This window comes from Notamacropus eugenii, chromosome 6 (assembly GCF_028372415.1).
Source record: "Notamacropus eugenii isolate mMacEug1 chromosome 6, mMacEug1.pri_v2, whole genome shotgun sequence".
In the NCBI taxonomy this organism is placed as follows: Eukaryota; Metazoa; Chordata; class Mammalia; order Diprotodontia; family Macropodidae; genus Notamacropus; species Notamacropus eugenii.
The window spans coordinates 281,262,512-281,282,368 of NC_092877.1; the positions used below are offsets into that span (position 1 = coordinate 281,262,512).

At 36.1% G+C, this 19,857-nt stretch overlaps 1 protein-coding gene across 1 annotated transcript in view; it reads right to left on the bottom strand.

Annotated features, from left to right (window-relative positions):
* Nucleotides 1–19,857, bottom strand: part of TDRD3 (tudor domain containing 3) — a 185,020-nt gene that overhangs the window by 72,233 nt on the left and 92,930 nt on the right. The window contains exons 7-9 of the mRNA XM_072617065.1: nucleotides 18,523–18,672; nucleotides 15,030–15,170; nucleotides 5,314–5,470 (exon numbers count right to left, since the gene is read on the bottom strand). Coding sequence (XP_072473166.1) covers nucleotides 5,314–5,470; nucleotides 15,030–15,170; nucleotides 18,523–18,672 — 448 coding nt within the window. The remainder of the gene's footprint in view (nucleotides 1–5,313; nucleotides 5,471–15,029; nucleotides 15,171–18,522; nucleotides 18,673–19,857) is intronic.

A 19,857-nucleotide genomic window follows, 5' to 3' on the forward strand; every position in this document is an offset into this window, starting at 1 on the left:
AGATTTGACATACAAGAGCCAAGAGAAACATGAGGTACATACCAAAGACTAATTACAATGAATTCAATAAGGACAGACCATTTACCTTTTATGTATGTAAACTGTAAAACATTATGTCTAGGATTGTCATCAGTAACTGGGTACTTCATAAGAAAGACTGGGGTAGACCTGATTATGATATGACTTTAAAAAGCAAAACTGTTTAGGAACAGCTAAAAGGAGTATTTATTTTATACAGATGAGGTGGAAGAGGAAGAATTGACACAGAGGAATTTGATAGGAGAGAAGGGCTGGTAGTTCTGATGACCTACTTTCATATGGAATGGGTTTAAGAATAATACACATATATATATATACACATACATACATATACATATATACACATATACATGTATGTATAAAAGTTCTAAATTCAGAAGAAATAAAATGGTAAGGGGAAAGGGAAGGGGGAGAGAATAAGGGAGAGATCTCTAGAGGGGAAGGTGAGGGAATAGAATGAATGGGGTTTAGATTTATGGGAATGGCAGAATAAGGGAGCAATCCCTGGAGAAGTGGAAGGTAAGTAAGAGGAGGGTAAAGTAGCAAGTAGAAGTAAAGGCGTCAGGAGGGATGAGAAATAAGAGACATGTATAAACTCAAAAACAAAGATCAGGAGTAGAATTTGTTAGGGAAAGTATATGTCTCTACATGTACACATGTATGTACGTATGTTCATATGTATACGTATGTATAAATAAAAAGGCATCTCTGATGACAACATCGTTAGGAATCAGCACAAGCTGCTTGTGAGGCAGTGTATGAGACAGTATGGAGAACTTACTAACTAAAATAAATTAAGAATGCAAAGAGACATTCTGAACAGTTATTTGTGACTACTGTAAGGACAGGGCTAAAATAGCTGGATGAGTCAAAGAAGATTCTAAGGTTTTTAGTGTGTCTGACAGGGAGAATCATGGTACTGCTGACATCAAGGGAAGTACCAAGAGAGGTGATTTTTGGAGGAAATAAGATTAATTTTGGATGCATATGAATATCAGAGTCATCAATGTAGAGGGGAGAAAAGGTGAGTTTTCTAAAGGAGAAAAGCTAGAAAGAAAGAGGAAGACTGAATCCATAGGACATCCCACAGATGGGGAGAAGAAAAGAACAGAGAGGAAGATACAGAAAAAGAGAAGTCAGAGGGATAAAAAGGGAATTTGCATAGAATAGGATGAAGTCAGATAAGCAAAGAGCAAGTTTTAGGAATGATGGGAATGCTCAAGGGTCAGTTTTGCAGAGAGAGCAAGAAAAATAAAGACTGAGAAAAGTTCTAGGAATATACTTATCTGAGGTCTTTGGGAAGCTTTAAGAGAGAGATTTCAACAGAAGGGGAAAGTGAAAGTTACAAGTGACTAAGAAAGGAATGGCTAGGGAAGAAAAAAAAGACTATGGAGCAATCCTGTGAAGAAGTATGGCAGTCAAAGGAAAGGGAGAAAGAGGACAGTAGCTATAATGAACAGCAGGGACGAGCAATTTTTTTAAGAGAAACGTGAGTATGTTTGAGGACAGAAAGGAAGAACTAAGAGGAATATAGAGAAGACGTTACATGAGGGAAGCAGTAATGTGAGAACAAGATATTTTAGGAGCTGAGAAGTGATACTGCATTATTATTTTTTTAAAAAAGAACTTAGCCTTTTTGGATCTAACGTATAAGAAAAAGGCTGTGGAACAAGCTGATGGGTATCTAGTGGGTTAAGATAATACCTTATTACAAGAAAGTATGTGAAATATGAATGGAGAAAAATAAAGTATGAATGGTGAATTTTTGTATAAACTTTTAATGTTATAAAGAAGATAGTAACCTGGGGGGGCAGAGCCAAGATGGCGGAGTAGAAACACACAAATACGCTAGCTCCAAACCCATAGCCCATGAAATATCTGTAGAAAAGAGCTGCCAATAAATTCGGGAGCAGGAGAAGCCACATAACAGCAGAGCGGACAAGATTTCTGTTCCAGAGAGCCTGAAAACCTCTCGCAAAAGGTTCTTCGAGCCACAGACCAGGAGCCGAGCACAGCCCTGCCACGGCCGCCCGGTGCCAAGAGGAGTAGATCCGAGTGCGGAGCAGATCCGAGCAGGCTTCAGGGACAGAATCTCCAGCAGCCGCGCGGGTCCCTCCACGCACAAGTGACAAGGGTCAGTGAGAGGGTCTCTTTGGCGGGTCGAGAGGGGAGTGGGGAGCCCCCATGACTCAGGCCCCCTCGGGAGGCATCAGTGGAGGTGGGAGCAGACCAGGGCTCCCCAAGCAGGCAGGAGCCTGGATCCATTGTTGAAGGTCTCTGCATAAACCCCCTGAGGGAACTGAGCCTGTGAGGCGGCCCTGCCCCCACCCAGGCAGCTGAACTTGATCTCACACTGAATAGCAGCCCTGCCCCCGCCCAAAGCCCTGAGGCTGGGAAGCAGCATTTGAGTCTCAGACCCCAAGTGCTGGCTGGGAGGATCAGGAGGTGAGGTGGGTGTGAGGAGAATATTCAGAGGTCAAGTCACTGGCTGGGAAAATGCCCAGAAAAGGGGAAAAAAACCAAGACTATAGAGGGTTACTTTCTTGGTGAGCAAGTTTCTCCTCCCCTCCTTTCTGATGAGGAAGAGCGGTGCTCACCATCAAGGAAAGACACGGAAGTGAGGACTTCTGTATCCCAGCCCACTCAATGGCATCAGACCTGGGAAAAGCTCAAAAACAGCTCAGAAAATTTTGAAAATTATGTTAGAGAGGTGGAGGAAAAACTGGGAAGAGCAATAAAAGACTTGCAAGCAAAGTAAGAACAACAGATCAGCACCCTGCTAAAGGAGACCTAAAAAAATGCTGAAGAAAATAACACCCTGAAAAAAAGCCTAACTCAATTGGCAAAGGAGGTTCAAGAAGTCAATGAGGAGAAGAATGCTTTCAAAAGCAGAATTCGCCAAATGGAAAAGGAGATTCAAAAGCTCACTGAAGAAAATAGTTCTTTCAAAATTAGAATGGAACAGATGGAGGCTAATGACTTTATGAGAAACCAAGAAATCACAAAACAAAACCCAAAGAATGAAAAAATGGAAGAGAATGTGAAATATCTCATTGGAAAAACAACTGACCTGGAAAATAGATCCAGGAGAGACAATTTAAAAATTATGAGGCTACCTGAAAGCCATGATCAAAAAAAGAGCCTAGACATCATCTTTCATGAAATTATCAAGGAAAACTGCCCTGAGATTCTAGAACCAGAGGGCAAAATAAATATTGAAAGAATCCACCGATCACCACCTGAAAAAGATCCAAAAAGAGAAACTCCTAGGAATATTGTGGCCAAATTCCAGAATTCCCAGGTCAAGGAGAAAATATTGCAAGCAGCCAGAAAGAAACAATTCAAGTATTGTGGAAATACAATCAGGATAACACAAGATCTAGCAGCTTCTACATTAAGGGATCGAAGGGCATGGAATAGGATATTCCAGAAGTCAAAGGAACTAGGACTAAAACCAAGAATCACCTACCCAGCAAAACTGAGTATAATACTTCAGGGGAAAAATTGGTCTTTCAGTGAAATAGAGGACTTTCAAGCATTCTTGATGAAAAGACCAGAGCTGAAAAGAAAATCTGACTTTCAAACACAATAATGAAGAGAAGCATGAAAAGGTAAACAGCAAAGAGAAGCCATAAGGGACTTATAAAAGTTGAACTGTTTACATCCCTACATGGAAAGACAATATTAGTAACTCTTGAAACTATTCAGTGTCTGGGTACTGGGTGGGATTACACGCACACATGCACACGCACACACACATAGAGACAGAGCGTGCAGAGTGAATTGAATAGGATGGGATCATATCTTAAAAAAAAAATGAAATCAAGCAGTGAGAGAGAAATATATGGGAGGAGAAAGGGAGAAATGGAATGGGGCAAATTATTTCTCATAAAAGAGGCAAGCAAAAGATTTTTTTAGTTTGGTGAAAAAGAGGGGAGGTGAGAGAAAAACATGAAGTTTACTCTCATCACATTCCACTAAAGGAAGGAATAAAATGCACACTCATTTTGGTATGAAAACCTATCTTACAATACAGGAAGGTGGGGGACAAGGGGATAAACAGGGTGGGGGGATGATGGAAGGGAGGGCATGGGGAGGAGGGTCCAATTTGAGGTCGACACTCACAGGGAGGGACAGAATCAAAAGAGAGAATAGAAGTAATTGGAGGCAGGATAGGATAGAGGGAAATATAGTTAGTCTTATACAACACGACTATTATGGAAGTCATTTGCAAAACTACACAGATTTGGCCTATATTGAATTGCTTGCCTTCCAAAGGGAGGGGGTGGGGAGGAAGGGAGGAAAAGAAGTTGGAACTCAAAGTTTTAGGAACAACTGTGGAGTACTGTTCTTGCCATTAGGAAATAAGAAATACAGGTAAAGGGGTATAGAAAGTTATCTGGCCCAACAGGACAGAGGAGAGGATGGAGACAAGGGCAGAGAGGAATGATGGAGGAGAGAGCAGAGTGGTGATGGGGACAATTGGAATGCTCGGTGTTTTGGAGTGGGGGGAGGGGACAAGGGGGGAGAAAATTTGGAGCCCAAAAATTTGTGAAAATGAATGATAAAAGTGAAATAAATAAATAAATTAAAATAAAAATAAAAAAAAAAAGAAGATAGTAACTGACAAGTAAAAGGGATAAAAAGGGAAGCATATGATTGGCAGACCGTCTTAAGAGAGGCAGAACATTACATGGAAAGAACATTGGCTTTAGAGTAAGATACCTTGGATTCAGTTCTCAATTTCCCTACATGACTGTGGGTAGTCACTTAACCTCTTGGCCTCTTCTTCACTTCACCTCACTGAGCATCAGGTCCAACCCCATCATTTTACAAATGGGCCCAAAGAGGTAAAGGCCTGGCGCCAACAATTCTAAAACCCCAAATCCAGATCTAGCATGCCTGTCAATAACCCATGTGACCTCTTTAGGTGAGCGGAGTCTGGGGCCAAGGTCTCTCCTACTGAGCTACCACTTATCATCACAGTAGCTGGTAGTGCCATTGTTAAACTATTAGGTAGAATTGGTGAATAAAGCATGACTCCCACGTATTATATATCCCAGGAGGTTCTTGTAGAGATTCTCCAGGTCTGAAGAATAGTCCAATAGAAGAATTAGATGATTTCAGTCCAACAGATCAGATCAAAGGTACTAATGAAAAAGACACATCCTCTGAGACTGAAAGGAAAAGCTAATTTCTAACTTCTTAAATACAATACATTCTTCTGAAAAAACAAACAGCATGATCTGATAAATTGCTTTATAAAAATAATACCTCTCATTGGTGGACCCAAAACAGGTTTCTGCTTATTGCTGTTGAGAAGAACATTTAACGCTGCTTCTAAGTTATTTCCATTATCCATAAGGGCCTGCCTGGACGCTTCTTTACTGAAGCCCATTTCTGTTATGTGTTTCAGAGCCTTTTCATCAACCTAGAGTGAAAAAAATATATATAAAGAAGTAATAGTGAATTATAATTACAATCCATAACAAAGCATGACATGACTTTAACATTGATGTCTAATGAAACATTCTATTTCAGGTTGAAAACATATTCACAAAAAGTAATTTATAAAATATTTACTGTAATACTCTCATGGAACAGTAAGCAAAAGACCAAAAAAAAAAAATGGCGTTTTTGCTTTAGCTTTCTAAACACTTGTTTCACATAAAAAAGTAAATTTGTTAAATGTTGGCATGTCTAATTTGAAAATATTTTCGACAATAGAACATTAATCGGTGAAAAATCTATGTGACATCATTTATACTTCTTCATCCAGTCTAGAAAAGAAATAATCCTATAAATAAGAGCACTCCACCAGAAAACAGGGGTGTGTCAAGCATAGCAATACAGAAGCAACAACTCAACAAATTTTTATGATTTCTTTTTTTTCTATATTCTTGTCTGTCTTCACATTTGCTTTCAATCAATTCTACCTGAATTTTTTATTTTTTCTCAAGCCTGTATTATAGGTTCACACTGCACATTCCTCTATTACAGTCATTCCAAAATTTCTAGACCAAAGGAAAAATAATTCATAAAGGTTGCTCTAGATAGTAACTACACAGAAATTTTCCTATAATCAGCTTGATTCACTATTAATTCACAATATGGAGCAGCGGTAAGGTTGGGGAGAAAATAAATGCTGAAATGGGATGGAATCTTTTGGTTGGGAGTTATGTGGGAAAACAAGGATAGAAAAAACAAGACTTCCTTATTTTGACCTAAGCACTCCTGCTAAGGAGTTTCAAGGAATAAATCACTTAGAATTTCTTCCACCCCTATGCAGGTTAGAAATTTCACTCAGATATCACCACATCCAACCACTGACAAACTCCAGTTGTACAACACCACCAACAGATGTTATAATATCCTTACTTCATGAAGCACGTACAACAGGGATCAAGGACCAACAGCACTCAGATTTATTCAGGGCAGGAGTTTCCTTTTATCTACTCTCTGTGCTCCAAAAGCCCAGTTCTTCTACTTAGCAAGTACTTAAATAACAACAATGACAGCATGAGGGCAGCCTCCTCATTCTTAGTCCTCTTCTCTCTTCTCCACTCTCGAAAGGAGCGATTTGCTTGGCTCCTGATCTTCCTACTAAGATTCACCCCCAGGTCCACATTAGTTCCATCTTTTACACTGCTGACATTCAGTAGTTTTTTCAGTCATGTGTGACAGTTCTTGACCCCATTTGGGGTTTTCTTAGCAAAGATACTGGAGTGGTTTGCCATTTCCTTCTCCACCTCTTTTTACAGATGAGAAAACTGAGGTGAAGGGGCTTCAGAGACTTGCCTAGGGTGACATAGCTAGAGGTCAGATTTCAAGTTGGAAAGCTGAGTCTTCTCAACCCCAGGCATGGCACTCTATTCACTGCATCACCTTGCTGCCTGCATTTTCTTACTACCACTTCCAATGCTTCTCATAACACACACCCCAAATTGTCCCCAAAACACTCCTGTTTTCTTCTTCAAAAAAAAAATATGTTAAAGTTCTCTTAGGCTTAATGTTATAGATCCTGGGCCCAAGGGTTAATGCTGCTCTGTCAGGTTGTCCTAATTCACTTATGACTAGAACTCACCAGACTCGTGATTTCCATGAGTACTTATTAATATTAACTGATAACGGTCCAAGTAGGCACTTTTCTTAAACACCCTGGAGTACAGAGAGACCTAACAAGGTCTTCAAAAGAATGCCTGGATCAGTGAAATGAATTAGGTAAGAACTACAATATAAATTCACTCTACACAAATATTACAAAAGTGTCTTACCTCGCAGTAAATTCTACATTTGGTAAATGTAAAAGCTACAAATATTTCATTCATTCTAATAACTAATATATGAAGAATAACTTGTTACCATAAATACCATGTGAAATACACAAAAAGAAAACTTACATTTTTAAGTTTTTTTTTTACACATGCTATGGTACTCAAATTATTTTAAAGTTTCTAATTTCTGACACTAATACTGTTAGAAGTCCTACTAAATACAATGCAATAGTCTGAAATATGCTTAGAAAATAAATTTTAAATATGAAATTATTTACATCTTTCACATTTGAAAGCAAGATAAGTACTCTAGTAAATTACTAAGCAACATTAACTGTAATATAAAATATGCCCAAAACTGAGTTTATGATCTTATCCCCAAAAGATTTACCTCCTTGAACTTGGTTTTCTGCTGGTAACTCCTCCATTTATCCCACTTGGTGTACTACTGATTCTCTTTTCTCCTTCACTGCTCATATATACTCAGTTCTAAGTCCTATAAATTATACTTCCACAAAATCCTTCACATATTTCCCCTTCTATAGTCATTACTTTAGCAGAGACATTCATTAGCATTCACTTGAACTACTACAAAATCATCCTAATGTGTATTTCTGCTTCTGATCTCTTGAATCTAAAATGTCCTTCACACTTTTGTAAGATTCATCTTCTTTATGCACAGATCTAATCAAGTCACTTCCATTCAAAATTCCTCACTTTCTCCCTATTGCACACTGGGTAAAGGTCAAACTCCTCTGTCTAGAATTCAAAGGTCCTCCATAATTAGGTAATACTTTAACTCTGCAGTCTTATTTCATATTATTTCCTTCCACACAATCTATGCTCCAGCTGAACTGGACGGCTATCTGTTTGCTGATGCAATTTATGTGATTCTATGTTTCCATCTCCCCACTATGGTTTTTTGCCTGATGAATTCTTACGTATTCTTTAAAGTCTAAATCCCACCTCCTCCAATAAGCCCTCCTTTATCTTGTCAGTCATCAATGATATTCTTTTCTCAAACCACAGAAAACACTATTTTTATCTAACTGATACACTTTTGAATTATTTTATACTAGTATTTTAAGAGAATATAGCTTCTTGATAGCAGGTTCTATATCATATCTAATCTATGTCATATTTATATATCATATATCATAATCTATATCATATCCAGCTTTCTACCCTAGCAAATAACACAATGCTTACTGTTTGTTGGATTGAAATGAGTTCTTACAGAAACACATTTTATAGTTTATGTGAACTGAAAAAAAACCTTGCATTTTTTGAAAGAGAAAAAGGAGTGATTTTCCAGTTATTTAAGACACTTATATTTCCACTAACTTTTTTTTTTAATAAATTAGGTATTTTTTCTACTATCGGCATAGGGAAGCAGACTTGTTACCTGAATGGTTAGTGGCAAACCTAGTGTTTACAGGTAAAGGTAACTGAAGGCTATATACACTCAATGCTTAAATTTAAATTATTTCAAACTGTTTCTCTGGTTTACATGGTAGGCTCAGGGTCTAAGAAGGAACAATTATCAAAAGAAAAGTATGTAGAAGGCTATGTTCTTATTCATTACAACACTGAGTATTAGGTACTTTCCCATAAATCTGGAAGGTAATGCCCTAAAAATAATATTAAAATTCCAAATAAGTTCTTTTCTATTCAAATTGAGATTTTTTTTTTGTTGTTCAAATAAATATTTCTAAAGAATGCCTTTAAGGAAGGAAGTACAGCTAAGACAGCAGAGTACAAATGCACTGAGCCAAGCTCTCTCAAATTCCCCTCCAAACAATTTTAAAATAATGACTCAAATCAATATCTAGAGCTGCAAACCAACAAAAGGTCCTGCCCAAGACAACTTGGAGGTCAGCAGGAAAGACCGTCTCATCAGGGTGGTAGCAGGCCCAAGATGCACACTGCAGGCAATGCCATGTGTTGGGAGTGGCTGCACTGGCCACAGAAACAGGTTCTGGAATTCTCAGCTCAGAGTCCAAAGGGAAGGCAGACAAAAGGAGATTAAAAGGAGATTGCAGAGGACCCTTTGCTGGCACTGTGCTCAGGACCCCGTAGCCTTGCCCACAGATAGTTCCAAACCATATTCCCAGGGCCAAAAGGAATGATAATATTTGCAGCTGCAGAGGAGCAAGGGTCTAGACTATGGTTCCAGGGAGGTGTGCTTGTGGTCACCCACAGAGGAGTAGGGATTCTAGTCTCAATTCCAAGAGTGAGGCAAGCACTAGCAATTAGGACTGCAAGATGAGGCAACCTGGTCCAGTCCCAAGCTCAGGAGGACCGCTAGTACTGTTAGCTACAGAGGAACAAAATTCATTCCTGGGTAAAACCTGAGCACAGGCCAGGAAAGCAGTAATCACAACCACTTTACGAGAACCAAAAACCTACTTACCTCCAGAGCTAGCTCTGAAAACAATAGTAAGAAGGGCCTGGAACTAGGGACTAACTTGAAAGCAGAACCCAATTGTAAAATAAATTTGAGAGCCAAGAAATAGGCTAGAATAATGAACAAACAACAAAAAAGAGCCTGATCTCAGAAAGTTGCTATGGAGACAGGGAAGATCAAGACACAGACACAGAAGACAATAATGTCAAAGCAGCTACATGCAAAGCTTCAAAGAAAAATGTAAATTTGTCACAGGCCCCAAAAGAATTTCCAGAACACAAAAAAGGATTTTTTAAACAATATTTTTTAGTTTTCCCAAATTACATGTTAAAACAATTTTTAACTTTTTAAAAATATTTTGAGTTCCAAATTCTATCCCTCCCTTCCCTTTTCCTTAGAAGTAAGCAATCAGATATAGGTTATACATGTGCAATCTTGTACAGAATCTCAAAAGGGATTTTTAAAATCAAATAAGAAAGGTAAAGGAAAAATTGGGAAAAGAAATGACTGTGATGAAAGAAAATTATTAAGTCAGTCAATAGCTTGGTGAAAGAAGACAAAAAAAAATGAAGGAAATGACACCTTTAAAAAAAAAAAAGAATTGACCACATGGTAAAAGCAGAACAAAAATTCAATGAAGAGAATACCTTTAAAAAAAAAAAGAATTGGACAAATGAAAAAAAGAGGTAGAAAAATTCATTCAAAATAACAACTCCTTAAGAAAGAGAATTGGCAAAATGGAAAACAAGGCACAAAAACTCACTGAAGTAAATAATCCTTAAAACTGAGAATCAGGCAAATGGAATCTAATAACTCCACCAGACACCAAGAAAGAAAAAACAAAGTCAAAATAATGAAAAAATAGAAGAAAATGTGAAATAGTTCATTGCAAAAACAACTGACCTGGAAAACAGTTCAAGGAGAGATCATTTAACACTTATTGGACTACCTTAAAGCCATGACCAAAAACACCCTAGATATCACACTTTAAGAAATTTTCAAGGACAACTGCCCTGATATTCTGTAACTGGAGGATAAAATGGAATCTGAAAGAATCCACCAATCACCTCCTGAAAGAGATGCCATAATGAAAACTCCCAGGAATATTTTGGCTAAATTTCAGTTTCCAGGTCAAGGAGAAAATACTAAAAGTGGCCAGAGAGAAACAATTCAAATACTGTGAAGTCATAGTTAGGACCCCACAAGATTTAGCAGTTTCCACACTAAAAGATCAAAGGACTAGGAATACGATTTTGTGGAACACAAATAAACTAGTATTACAAACAAGAATAACCTATCCATTAAAACTAAGTATAATCCTTCAGGGGGGAAAAATGGACATTTAATGAAACAGAGGACTTTCAAGCATTTCTGATAAAAAGGCCAGAGCTGAATAAAAAAATCTGACTTTTAAATATAAGACTCAAGAAGAGCATAAAAAAAGTAAACATGAAAGAGAAATTATAAGGGAATCAATAAGGTCAAAATGTTTATATTCCCATATGGGAAGATGATAATCGTAACTCCTAAGAATTTTCATTATTAGAAGGAGTATAAATAGACATAGGGCTCAGGTGTGAGATGACTATGATGGATGATTTGTGTCTGATGAAAAAGGTACTACCATCTTCCAGGAGCAGAATCCCACCAACATTAAATGGTGATACCATGGAGTCAAGTATGTTGCAGAGTCTACTACTACATTAATATCATGGAAAAGACCAGGGCTCACTTGAAAGGTTGAGCCAAGTGGGTCATTATTTCTGCCCACTCTGCTGATGTCCCTATGTTCGGGATGGGAACGAACTATGAGAAATACGTTAATTTCCTTAATACTGTCAGTAATGCCTCTAACACTACCAAATGCCTAGCTCCCTTGGCCAAGGTCATTAATAACAACTGGAATTGTAGAAGGACTCATGATCACACTCCATGACATGGCTACTACTTAGAAGAGAGTAGATGGCCCCTCTGAGACACTGTGATGTGATGAGTATGGTGCTGCCCAGAACAATATCCCTGCTTTCACTGGTGCTGTTAAGGCTGTAGGCAAGGTCGAAGTTGAATGGGAAGTTTATAAGCATGGCATTCTGTGTTTCTACTCCTGATGTATCTGATGTGGATCTGATCTACCATCTGTAGAAACCTAACAAATAGAGTTATCAAGAAAGTGGTGAAGCAAGCATCAAAGGTACACTTGAAGGGCATCTTGGGCTACTCAGAAAACCAGATTGTATCTTGTGATTTTATCAGCAACACCCACTCTTCTACCTTTGATGCTAGCACCCTCAAAGATCATTTTTTCAAGTTCATTTCCTGGTATGAGAATGAGTTTGGTTATAGAAACCATGTGGTAGACCTCAAGGTCTTCATGGACTACAAGGAGCAAAGTAGAAAGCCATGGCTCTTCATTCTCAGTCAAAACACCACTGGAGACACTACCTCCCTATCTTACCTTCCTATACTGGGGATCCCATACCACATTCACATCTTTGCCCCAAAGAACCTCTGTAGTAGGAGGGAGAACCATAGTGTCCTAAATTATGTGTCATCAATAAATTCACCATATGCAGCGCAAAACAAAAACAAAAAAAAATTGCTGGGAAAACTGGAAAGCAATATGGCATTAATTAAGTGTAGACTCAACCACTCACATCATATACTAAGATAAAATCAAAATGGATGACTTAGACATGAAGGGTGATATGATAAGCAACTTGAGGAAGCATGGAACATTTTTCCTGTCATTTATGGACAAGGGAAAAATTTATGACCAAACAAGAGATAGAAAATATTTCAGGAAATAAAATGGATTATTTTGATTACATCAAATTAAAAAGATTTTGCAAAAATAAAACCATTGCAGCCAAGATAAGGAAAGCTGGAAACAGGAAAAAAAAAATTACAGTAAATTTCTGTAATAAAGGTCTCATTTCTCAAATATATAAAGAAGTGAGTCAAATTTATAAGGATGGAAGTCATCCCCCACCTGATAAACGGTCCAAAGATATGAACAAAGCAGTTTTTAGAAGAAGAAATCAAAACTGTCTATAGTCATATGAAAAAACGCTCTAAATTACTCTTTGTCAGAGTAAAGCAAATTAAAACAACTCTAAGGTACCACCTCACACCTTTCAGATTTGGATAGCATGACAGAAAAGGAAAATAACAAATTCTGGAGGGGATGTAGAAAAATAGCAGTATTAATGTGTTGTTTGTTCTAGATGTGAACTGATCTAACCATTCTGGAGAGCAATTTGGAACTCCAAGTTACGATATATGATAGTAATGGAATACCATTGTGCTGTGAGAAATAATGAGCAGGATGCTTACAGAAAAACTTACAAAGACTGACATGAACTAGTAAAAAGTGAAACAAGCAGAAGAACATTGTACATATTAACAACAATACTGTACAATAATCAACTGTGAACTACTTTGCTATTCTCAGGAATACAATGATCCAAAACAATACTAAAGGATTTTATGATGAAAAATATTATCAAACTCCAGAGAAAGAACTGATGGTGTCTGAATACACGTTGACATATACTTATTTTACTTTCTTTCTAATTCTCCTTTTTTTGCTCTGTGTTTTCTTTTGCAATATGGCGAGTATGAAAATGTTTTGTATGGCTGCAAATGTATAATCTACATCAAAATGCTTTCCTTGTCAAGGGTGGGGAAGGAGATGGAGAGAATTTGGAACTCAAAATTAAAAAAAAAAACAAATGTTAAAATTTGTGGTTTATATGTAATTGAGAAAAATTAAATGTTTTTTTTTTAAAAAAAGAATATCTTTAGGAATAGTTATAGATCCTTATGCTCCTTGACCTCTCTGTCTTCTCTGAAAGTGTCAATCACCTACTTCTTGTTACTTTCTTCTCTTTAGATTTTCATGACAGTATTCTCACCTGGTTCTTCCCACACCAGTCTGACCACTCTTTTTTAATCCTTTCCTGGATCTTTATCCAGATTATACCCACTGAACATGAGTATTCCCCAGTGCTCTGTCTTGGGGCTCTCTTCTCTTTTCTTGTTAAACTATTTCTCTTGGCAATCATGGTAGCTATATGAATTCAAATATCATATCTCCTTATCCAGTCCTAACCTTTTGGCTGACCTCCAGTGTCCCATTTCCAAATGTCTGTGGGACATACTGAGCTGGTTGTCTGGTGGATATTTTAAACTGTTCAAAACTAAATTCACTGACTTTCCCCTAAAACCCTTCCTTCTTCCTAACTCTTATTACTGTTAAGGGTACCACCACTCTCCCAATAACCCTGGCTTACAATCTAGGTATCATCTTCAACTCTCCTATTTAGCACCCCATATCCAATTCCACGGCCTGTCAATTTTACCTTCATAACATCTCACATATATTCCCCATTCCCTTCCCTGATACTGCCACCACTCTCACGCATACCCTATTACCTCACACCTAGGCAACTGCCATGGCCTTCTGGTTGGTCTTCCTGTCTCAGGTCTCTTCCCTATTCCAGTCTAGCCTCTACTTGGTTATCACAGTGGTTTTCCTAAAGTGCAGATCTGACCATTTCATTCTCCCCATCACCCCAAACCTCCATTCAACAAATTCAAGTGGCTTCCTATTGCCTCTGGGATCAAATGTATAAAATCCTATTTGGCTTTCAAAGCCCTTCATAGCCTGGCCCCTTCCTACCATACTCTCCTCTGCATATTCTGTGATTCAGTGACAGTGGACTCTTTGCTGCTCCTCAATAAGGTATTTTCATTTGCTGTCCCTTGGGTCTCGAACTCTCCCTCACTTCCTCTGTACCTCATGCTTGCCTGGCTTTCTTCAAGTGTCAACTAAAGTCCCACATTCTACAAAAATCATTTTTCAGTTCCACTTACAGTGCCAACCTGCAACAGTAGAGGAAATTTTCTTACTTAGGTGTTCCCTATAACAACAAAATTACTGGTAAAGTTCATATTCTATTTTACTTAGAAATATAGAAATGTAAAAAATGCTTTATCAATTAGTTTCATAATTATATTACTTAGATGAAGAAATGCTACTTTAAAAAAGGTATCTAATAAATTATTTTTCAAAGAAATTTATTAACTTGTGTATGTGAATTTTTTTAGTAATCATTTAATAAAAATTTTTTTGGAATTATAGCAGCATATGACCATTATGTTCTAAATACTGCCATTAATAAAGTAATTCTAAGTGTATATACAGAGGAAAAAATCATTTAGAAAATTATACAAAATTTATTTTTTAATGCTCTTATCTACCTGTAAAGCAAAAGACATTCAAGTTTTCTGTGTTTCTTCTGCCTTACCAGCTCTCGATAGACACCTTCATATTTTCCTTCAGGTTTTGTTATCTTTTCTTTCTGGAAAACTTCTCTGTTTCGATTCCCTCCCGTACTCATGCTGAGATTACTTCTAGCATTACCACCACCTCCTCCAAATGTCTTGGTCTTTAGATAAGTGGGGAAAAAGGAAAAAAATGAGATTAAGTGAACATTTTATGAAAATAGAGATTAAGTAATAAAGTTATAAAGAATTCAATAAATCTAGAGTATGTAAATTTCTATGGCTCTATTTTACACAGAGAAGTAAAATGTTAAATTCTATTTTTTAAAAAAAGTAACTAGGCAAATTTCCTTCTCTTCTTAAGTCCAGAATAGACTATTTTTTAAAAAATGCTACATAATTTTAATTGTTATGTGCTACTTTCAGGCAAATCTCTAAAAGAAATGTAAATGCAGAATTATAAAGAAGAAAAATAAAATAGCCCCCAGATTAGGTGCTTTAAGAAAAAATTTCTTAAACATTTTAACATTAAACTTTATAGTACACATAAATTCAAATTCAATAGTTGAACAAATTCATAGAGGCAGTACACAAATGCATTCTTCTAATTTCGCTGGTCTTACTGAAGAAATATGTTCTCATTTTACCTTGCATATCTTATTTTATTGTGAGATATTATGAATAAAAAAGCAATAGTTGAAAAATAAATGATACATGCCCAAAAATAATACACATACCCATTACATGTATAATATTTTATAAACTATACTGTCTATATACTCTAATCAGTTTACAATTCCAAATAAATAATTTATACACATTTTTTAAAATTAGTCCATAATTTTAAATTTCTCTTTTTCCCTCCAATAAGAAAAAATCCAATAGACAAATCTGGGAGCAGAAAACAATAGAGATAATTACTTTTAATCAGATGGCACCCAGAAAGAAGAAAATTTAAAGATAACACTACAGCATAAATAATGGTCATAAAAGAGACTTCAGCAAATGATGTTGAAACAGGTGGATAATGTTCTGTGTAATTTTTAAAAACCCACAATTTAAAATTTTATTTCAGATCAGAATAAACTTGTAACTGCAAAAATTAAAAGCCCACAATTTTTTATAGAATTGCCAGCTCACAAAATTTAAGCAAAAATATTAAATCTACCAAGAAAGTTCTCTAACTAAAACCCATGTGACATTTTAAATGCATTAAAACTAATGATCAAGATCACTTTACTTAGGAAAAGTAATATGATTACTCATGACAGAAAAAACCATAATACTTTTTGTAGTTTAAGCATATGCTTGAATAGGGTTAGTTAAGAGGAAGCAAGGTCCAAGGGAATGAACTTTGTTAGAAGGAAATGAGGAATAAAGAACAGTTTTGTAATCAATGAAATACTGCAATGCATAATATTTTCATAGCTAAAGACAGAGAGTCAAGCAATTGGGAAGAATTAAATTCAAAAATTATCCTCTGTTTACAACTCAATTTCAAAAGGTAAGTTAAATGTTAATTAATCTAAAAGGATGTTTCATTCCAAGTCATTAGCACCTATAAAAAAATGAAACCTTGAATTTTACAAGTTAAAGTCAAGCTCAACCAATATATTCAGATACTAACATTATCTGATCAAGATATAAAAAATCAACTATAATTTAGAAGAATTTCTATTCTTAGTGAGGCTAAGACGAGGAAATAGTTTCTTCTTAGTATTAAATATAACAATATGTATCTCATTTTAAAGACAAACCATTTTAATTTCACAGATCTCAAAATCAAATATATTTTTGCCAATACTATTCAACAGAAATTTAGCAATGAAAAAAAATCAACTTAAATTCTGAGTCATTATCAATATTATGGTCTTCTCTTTGTTTGCTGCACACAATAAATGCTCAATAAAAGTTTCTAAATTAATTGCTAAAGAACAAGACTATATAGAAATTTTCAATGGAGAGTTGTTCTTCAACCTATGTCAAGGGAAATGCCTCTCCACTGGGATGAATTTTGGAAGTTAGGGACTTTAACAATAAAAGTTAACAATTATTACTACTGATAAAGGGTAGATTAACAGGTTCCCAGATCAAAATCCTATTACCAGAAGCCTTCGAGATCCATCTCCAAGAGAAAAATTTGAGAGGAAGCATCGCAGGTGCTTAGAGGAGGAAGTATACAGAATTCTCTGCCATACCCCAGCTGTCACTTGAATCCAAAATGAAAAAAAAAAACCTGGGGAGAGGCAAAGACTCCACTACTCTAAATAGGCCTCCTTGGCTCCACTCAAGTATTACCTCCCAGAGGAAACATCCTCATCTCCTTCCCATCCCCCAGCTATTATTGCCTTTCTTGGCAACAGGAAGTATTTTGTTTTTGTCTTTGAGTACCAAGTGCCTACCAGTGCTTGCAACGGAATATGTCTTTAATAAATGCATGTTAAAAGAATGAATATATGATTACCTGTTCCCTTCTCAGGAAGGCATGACCTTTGATACAGACAGAGTAAATCACAGTCCCCAGATGTTAGATGTACTTCTGAATATCCATTACCACCTCTTCTCTACTTAATCATGTCCAAATCTCAGAATCTACCACAGTCAAACCAACCTCTTTCAGGCAGATAAGATGGTCACATAATTAGCTTTTATTTTTACTACCAGCTTCAGTTAGTTTTTATGTGAAATAGGGATAATATGCTCCCTATCTAGACCTCATGGGGCTGCTGTATCAAAGTATTTATTAAGCCTTAGAACGATATACAATAAATAGAAATACTAAATAAATTGTAACTGCAGTTATTGTTACTAGAACGCCAAAGCTAAAAATGCAAAGGGTCAAGTATGTGTGGCAGGAGAAGGAAAGCATAAATACAAGAACCCATTTGCCTTATGTTTTCTTGTCACTGACAGTACTATTTCTAATATCAAATTCTAAGGCTTTGAGATAACACTTTCCTTTTTTCCAACAACATTTTTATTTCCTGCCTCAACATAACTCCATTATCTACTTGGAGCAAAAACTGTGACTAGTTGTGATTATTTTCCAATAGAGGTTAATGTATTATAATAGTCTTACATGGCCACAGGCAACTATAGCAATAGCCCATCTACAGTGCTCTAAGACTGGCAGACTGCTTTATGTATGTTAACTCATTTGATCCTCACAATAACCCTTTGAGGGAGGAACTATCATTATCCCCATTTTACAGATGTTACCTGCTTATAGTATCTGCTTCTTACCCCCTAGTTTCCTTAGTCTTTGAATCAAGCTGATCATGAAGCAAAAAAGGCATTTGCTGTGTGTAAAGTATCAATCACTTATACTTTAACCTTATGGGATAAGAATTAGACTATATCAATAAAACAAAACATAATATACATTATGTATGTTTAATATGTAAACAAGTTGTAAACACATTATACACTTATCATGTTTGTGTACATGATGAACATACTTATATAGGCACACATGTATATAATATATACACAAATATTTAAATGACAGTTTCCTACCTCTTTGCTCTTTGAAACTTCTGCAATAGCAGCTGTTCTCTGCTTTTCAAATTCATCATTATCACCTGGAGGTTTGGCAGGAGCTGTCACTTGCAATGTTTTTCTCCGATCAAGTTCTCTGCTATCCACTTGGACATGAGACACACACTTCTAGTGATATAAAACATATATAAAACCAATTTACTGTCTAACACAAGATGTCCAATTTATATTATTGCTTCTTAGATGTTTTATTTCTTAAAGAAATACCAGTTTAACTTCTAGTAACAGAATCCACAAACTGGCAGCTCTACCACATGAACTTAAATCTGAGAATTTCTTAAAAAAGAGATTAAATTGATAGTAAGATAAAATAATATTATTAGTTGTGTAACTGAGCAAGTCATAATTTCTCCTGGATTCAGTATCCTTATACATAAAATAAGAAGGATGAACCTGAAAACTTCTAAGATTCCTTTCAGCTCTAAATAAATATTCCCATAATCCTGTTATTAAGTCAGAATGCATTTGATGAATCATGTCACTGAACAACAAAATAACTTTCAGTTAACAATGGAAATATTTATAAAGTCATTCTGCTAAGGTACCTAATTTTGTTTAGGGTCATTATCTGAAAAAGTTCTAGATTTCAAAGAAATTATTATTCAAGAATAATCAGTTAATGTACTGTACAACTAAGAGAAAAAATATACAAAAAGTTTCACTTCAACATTATACTGACACCTGGCTGTTTTCAATCCTTTAATGGATCTGTTATCTTCTTGGTGTGGATATTTCCTTACACCAAAAAGTGATCAAAATTCATTCATGTCTTGTCTTCCTCTGTAATATCTGTCTATTTGCTACTTTAACACACAGCTCGAAAGCACCATTTTCTGCATAAAGCTTTCTTGATATCCTCAACTGTTAGTGCCCTTCCTCTCAAAGTATCCAGTATATAACTAATTTGTATATGTTTGTATATATTTATGGTGTGTGTGTGTGTGTGTGTGTGTGTGTGTGTATTCCCACACACTTGTTTATCTCCCACATCAGAACACAAGCTTCTTGAGAGTAGGGATTTTTTTTTATTCTTTGTACTTGCATCCTCAGATCTTGGAACATAGCAGGAACTTAATAAATAACTTGCTGATGAACTGATTGACCTGTCTTTCCATAACTCCTCTGTAAAGGATACCCAGTATAACAAGAGAAATATGAGTTAAAATTCCAGCCCCAACTGGTAAGGTTTTGTTCCATAAAACAGAGAATAATAGATATAACAAGCCTTCCTAAAGGAAATAAAAATTTCACAGTGTTTTGTAGTACATCAACTATAATTTGCCTGCAAAATAG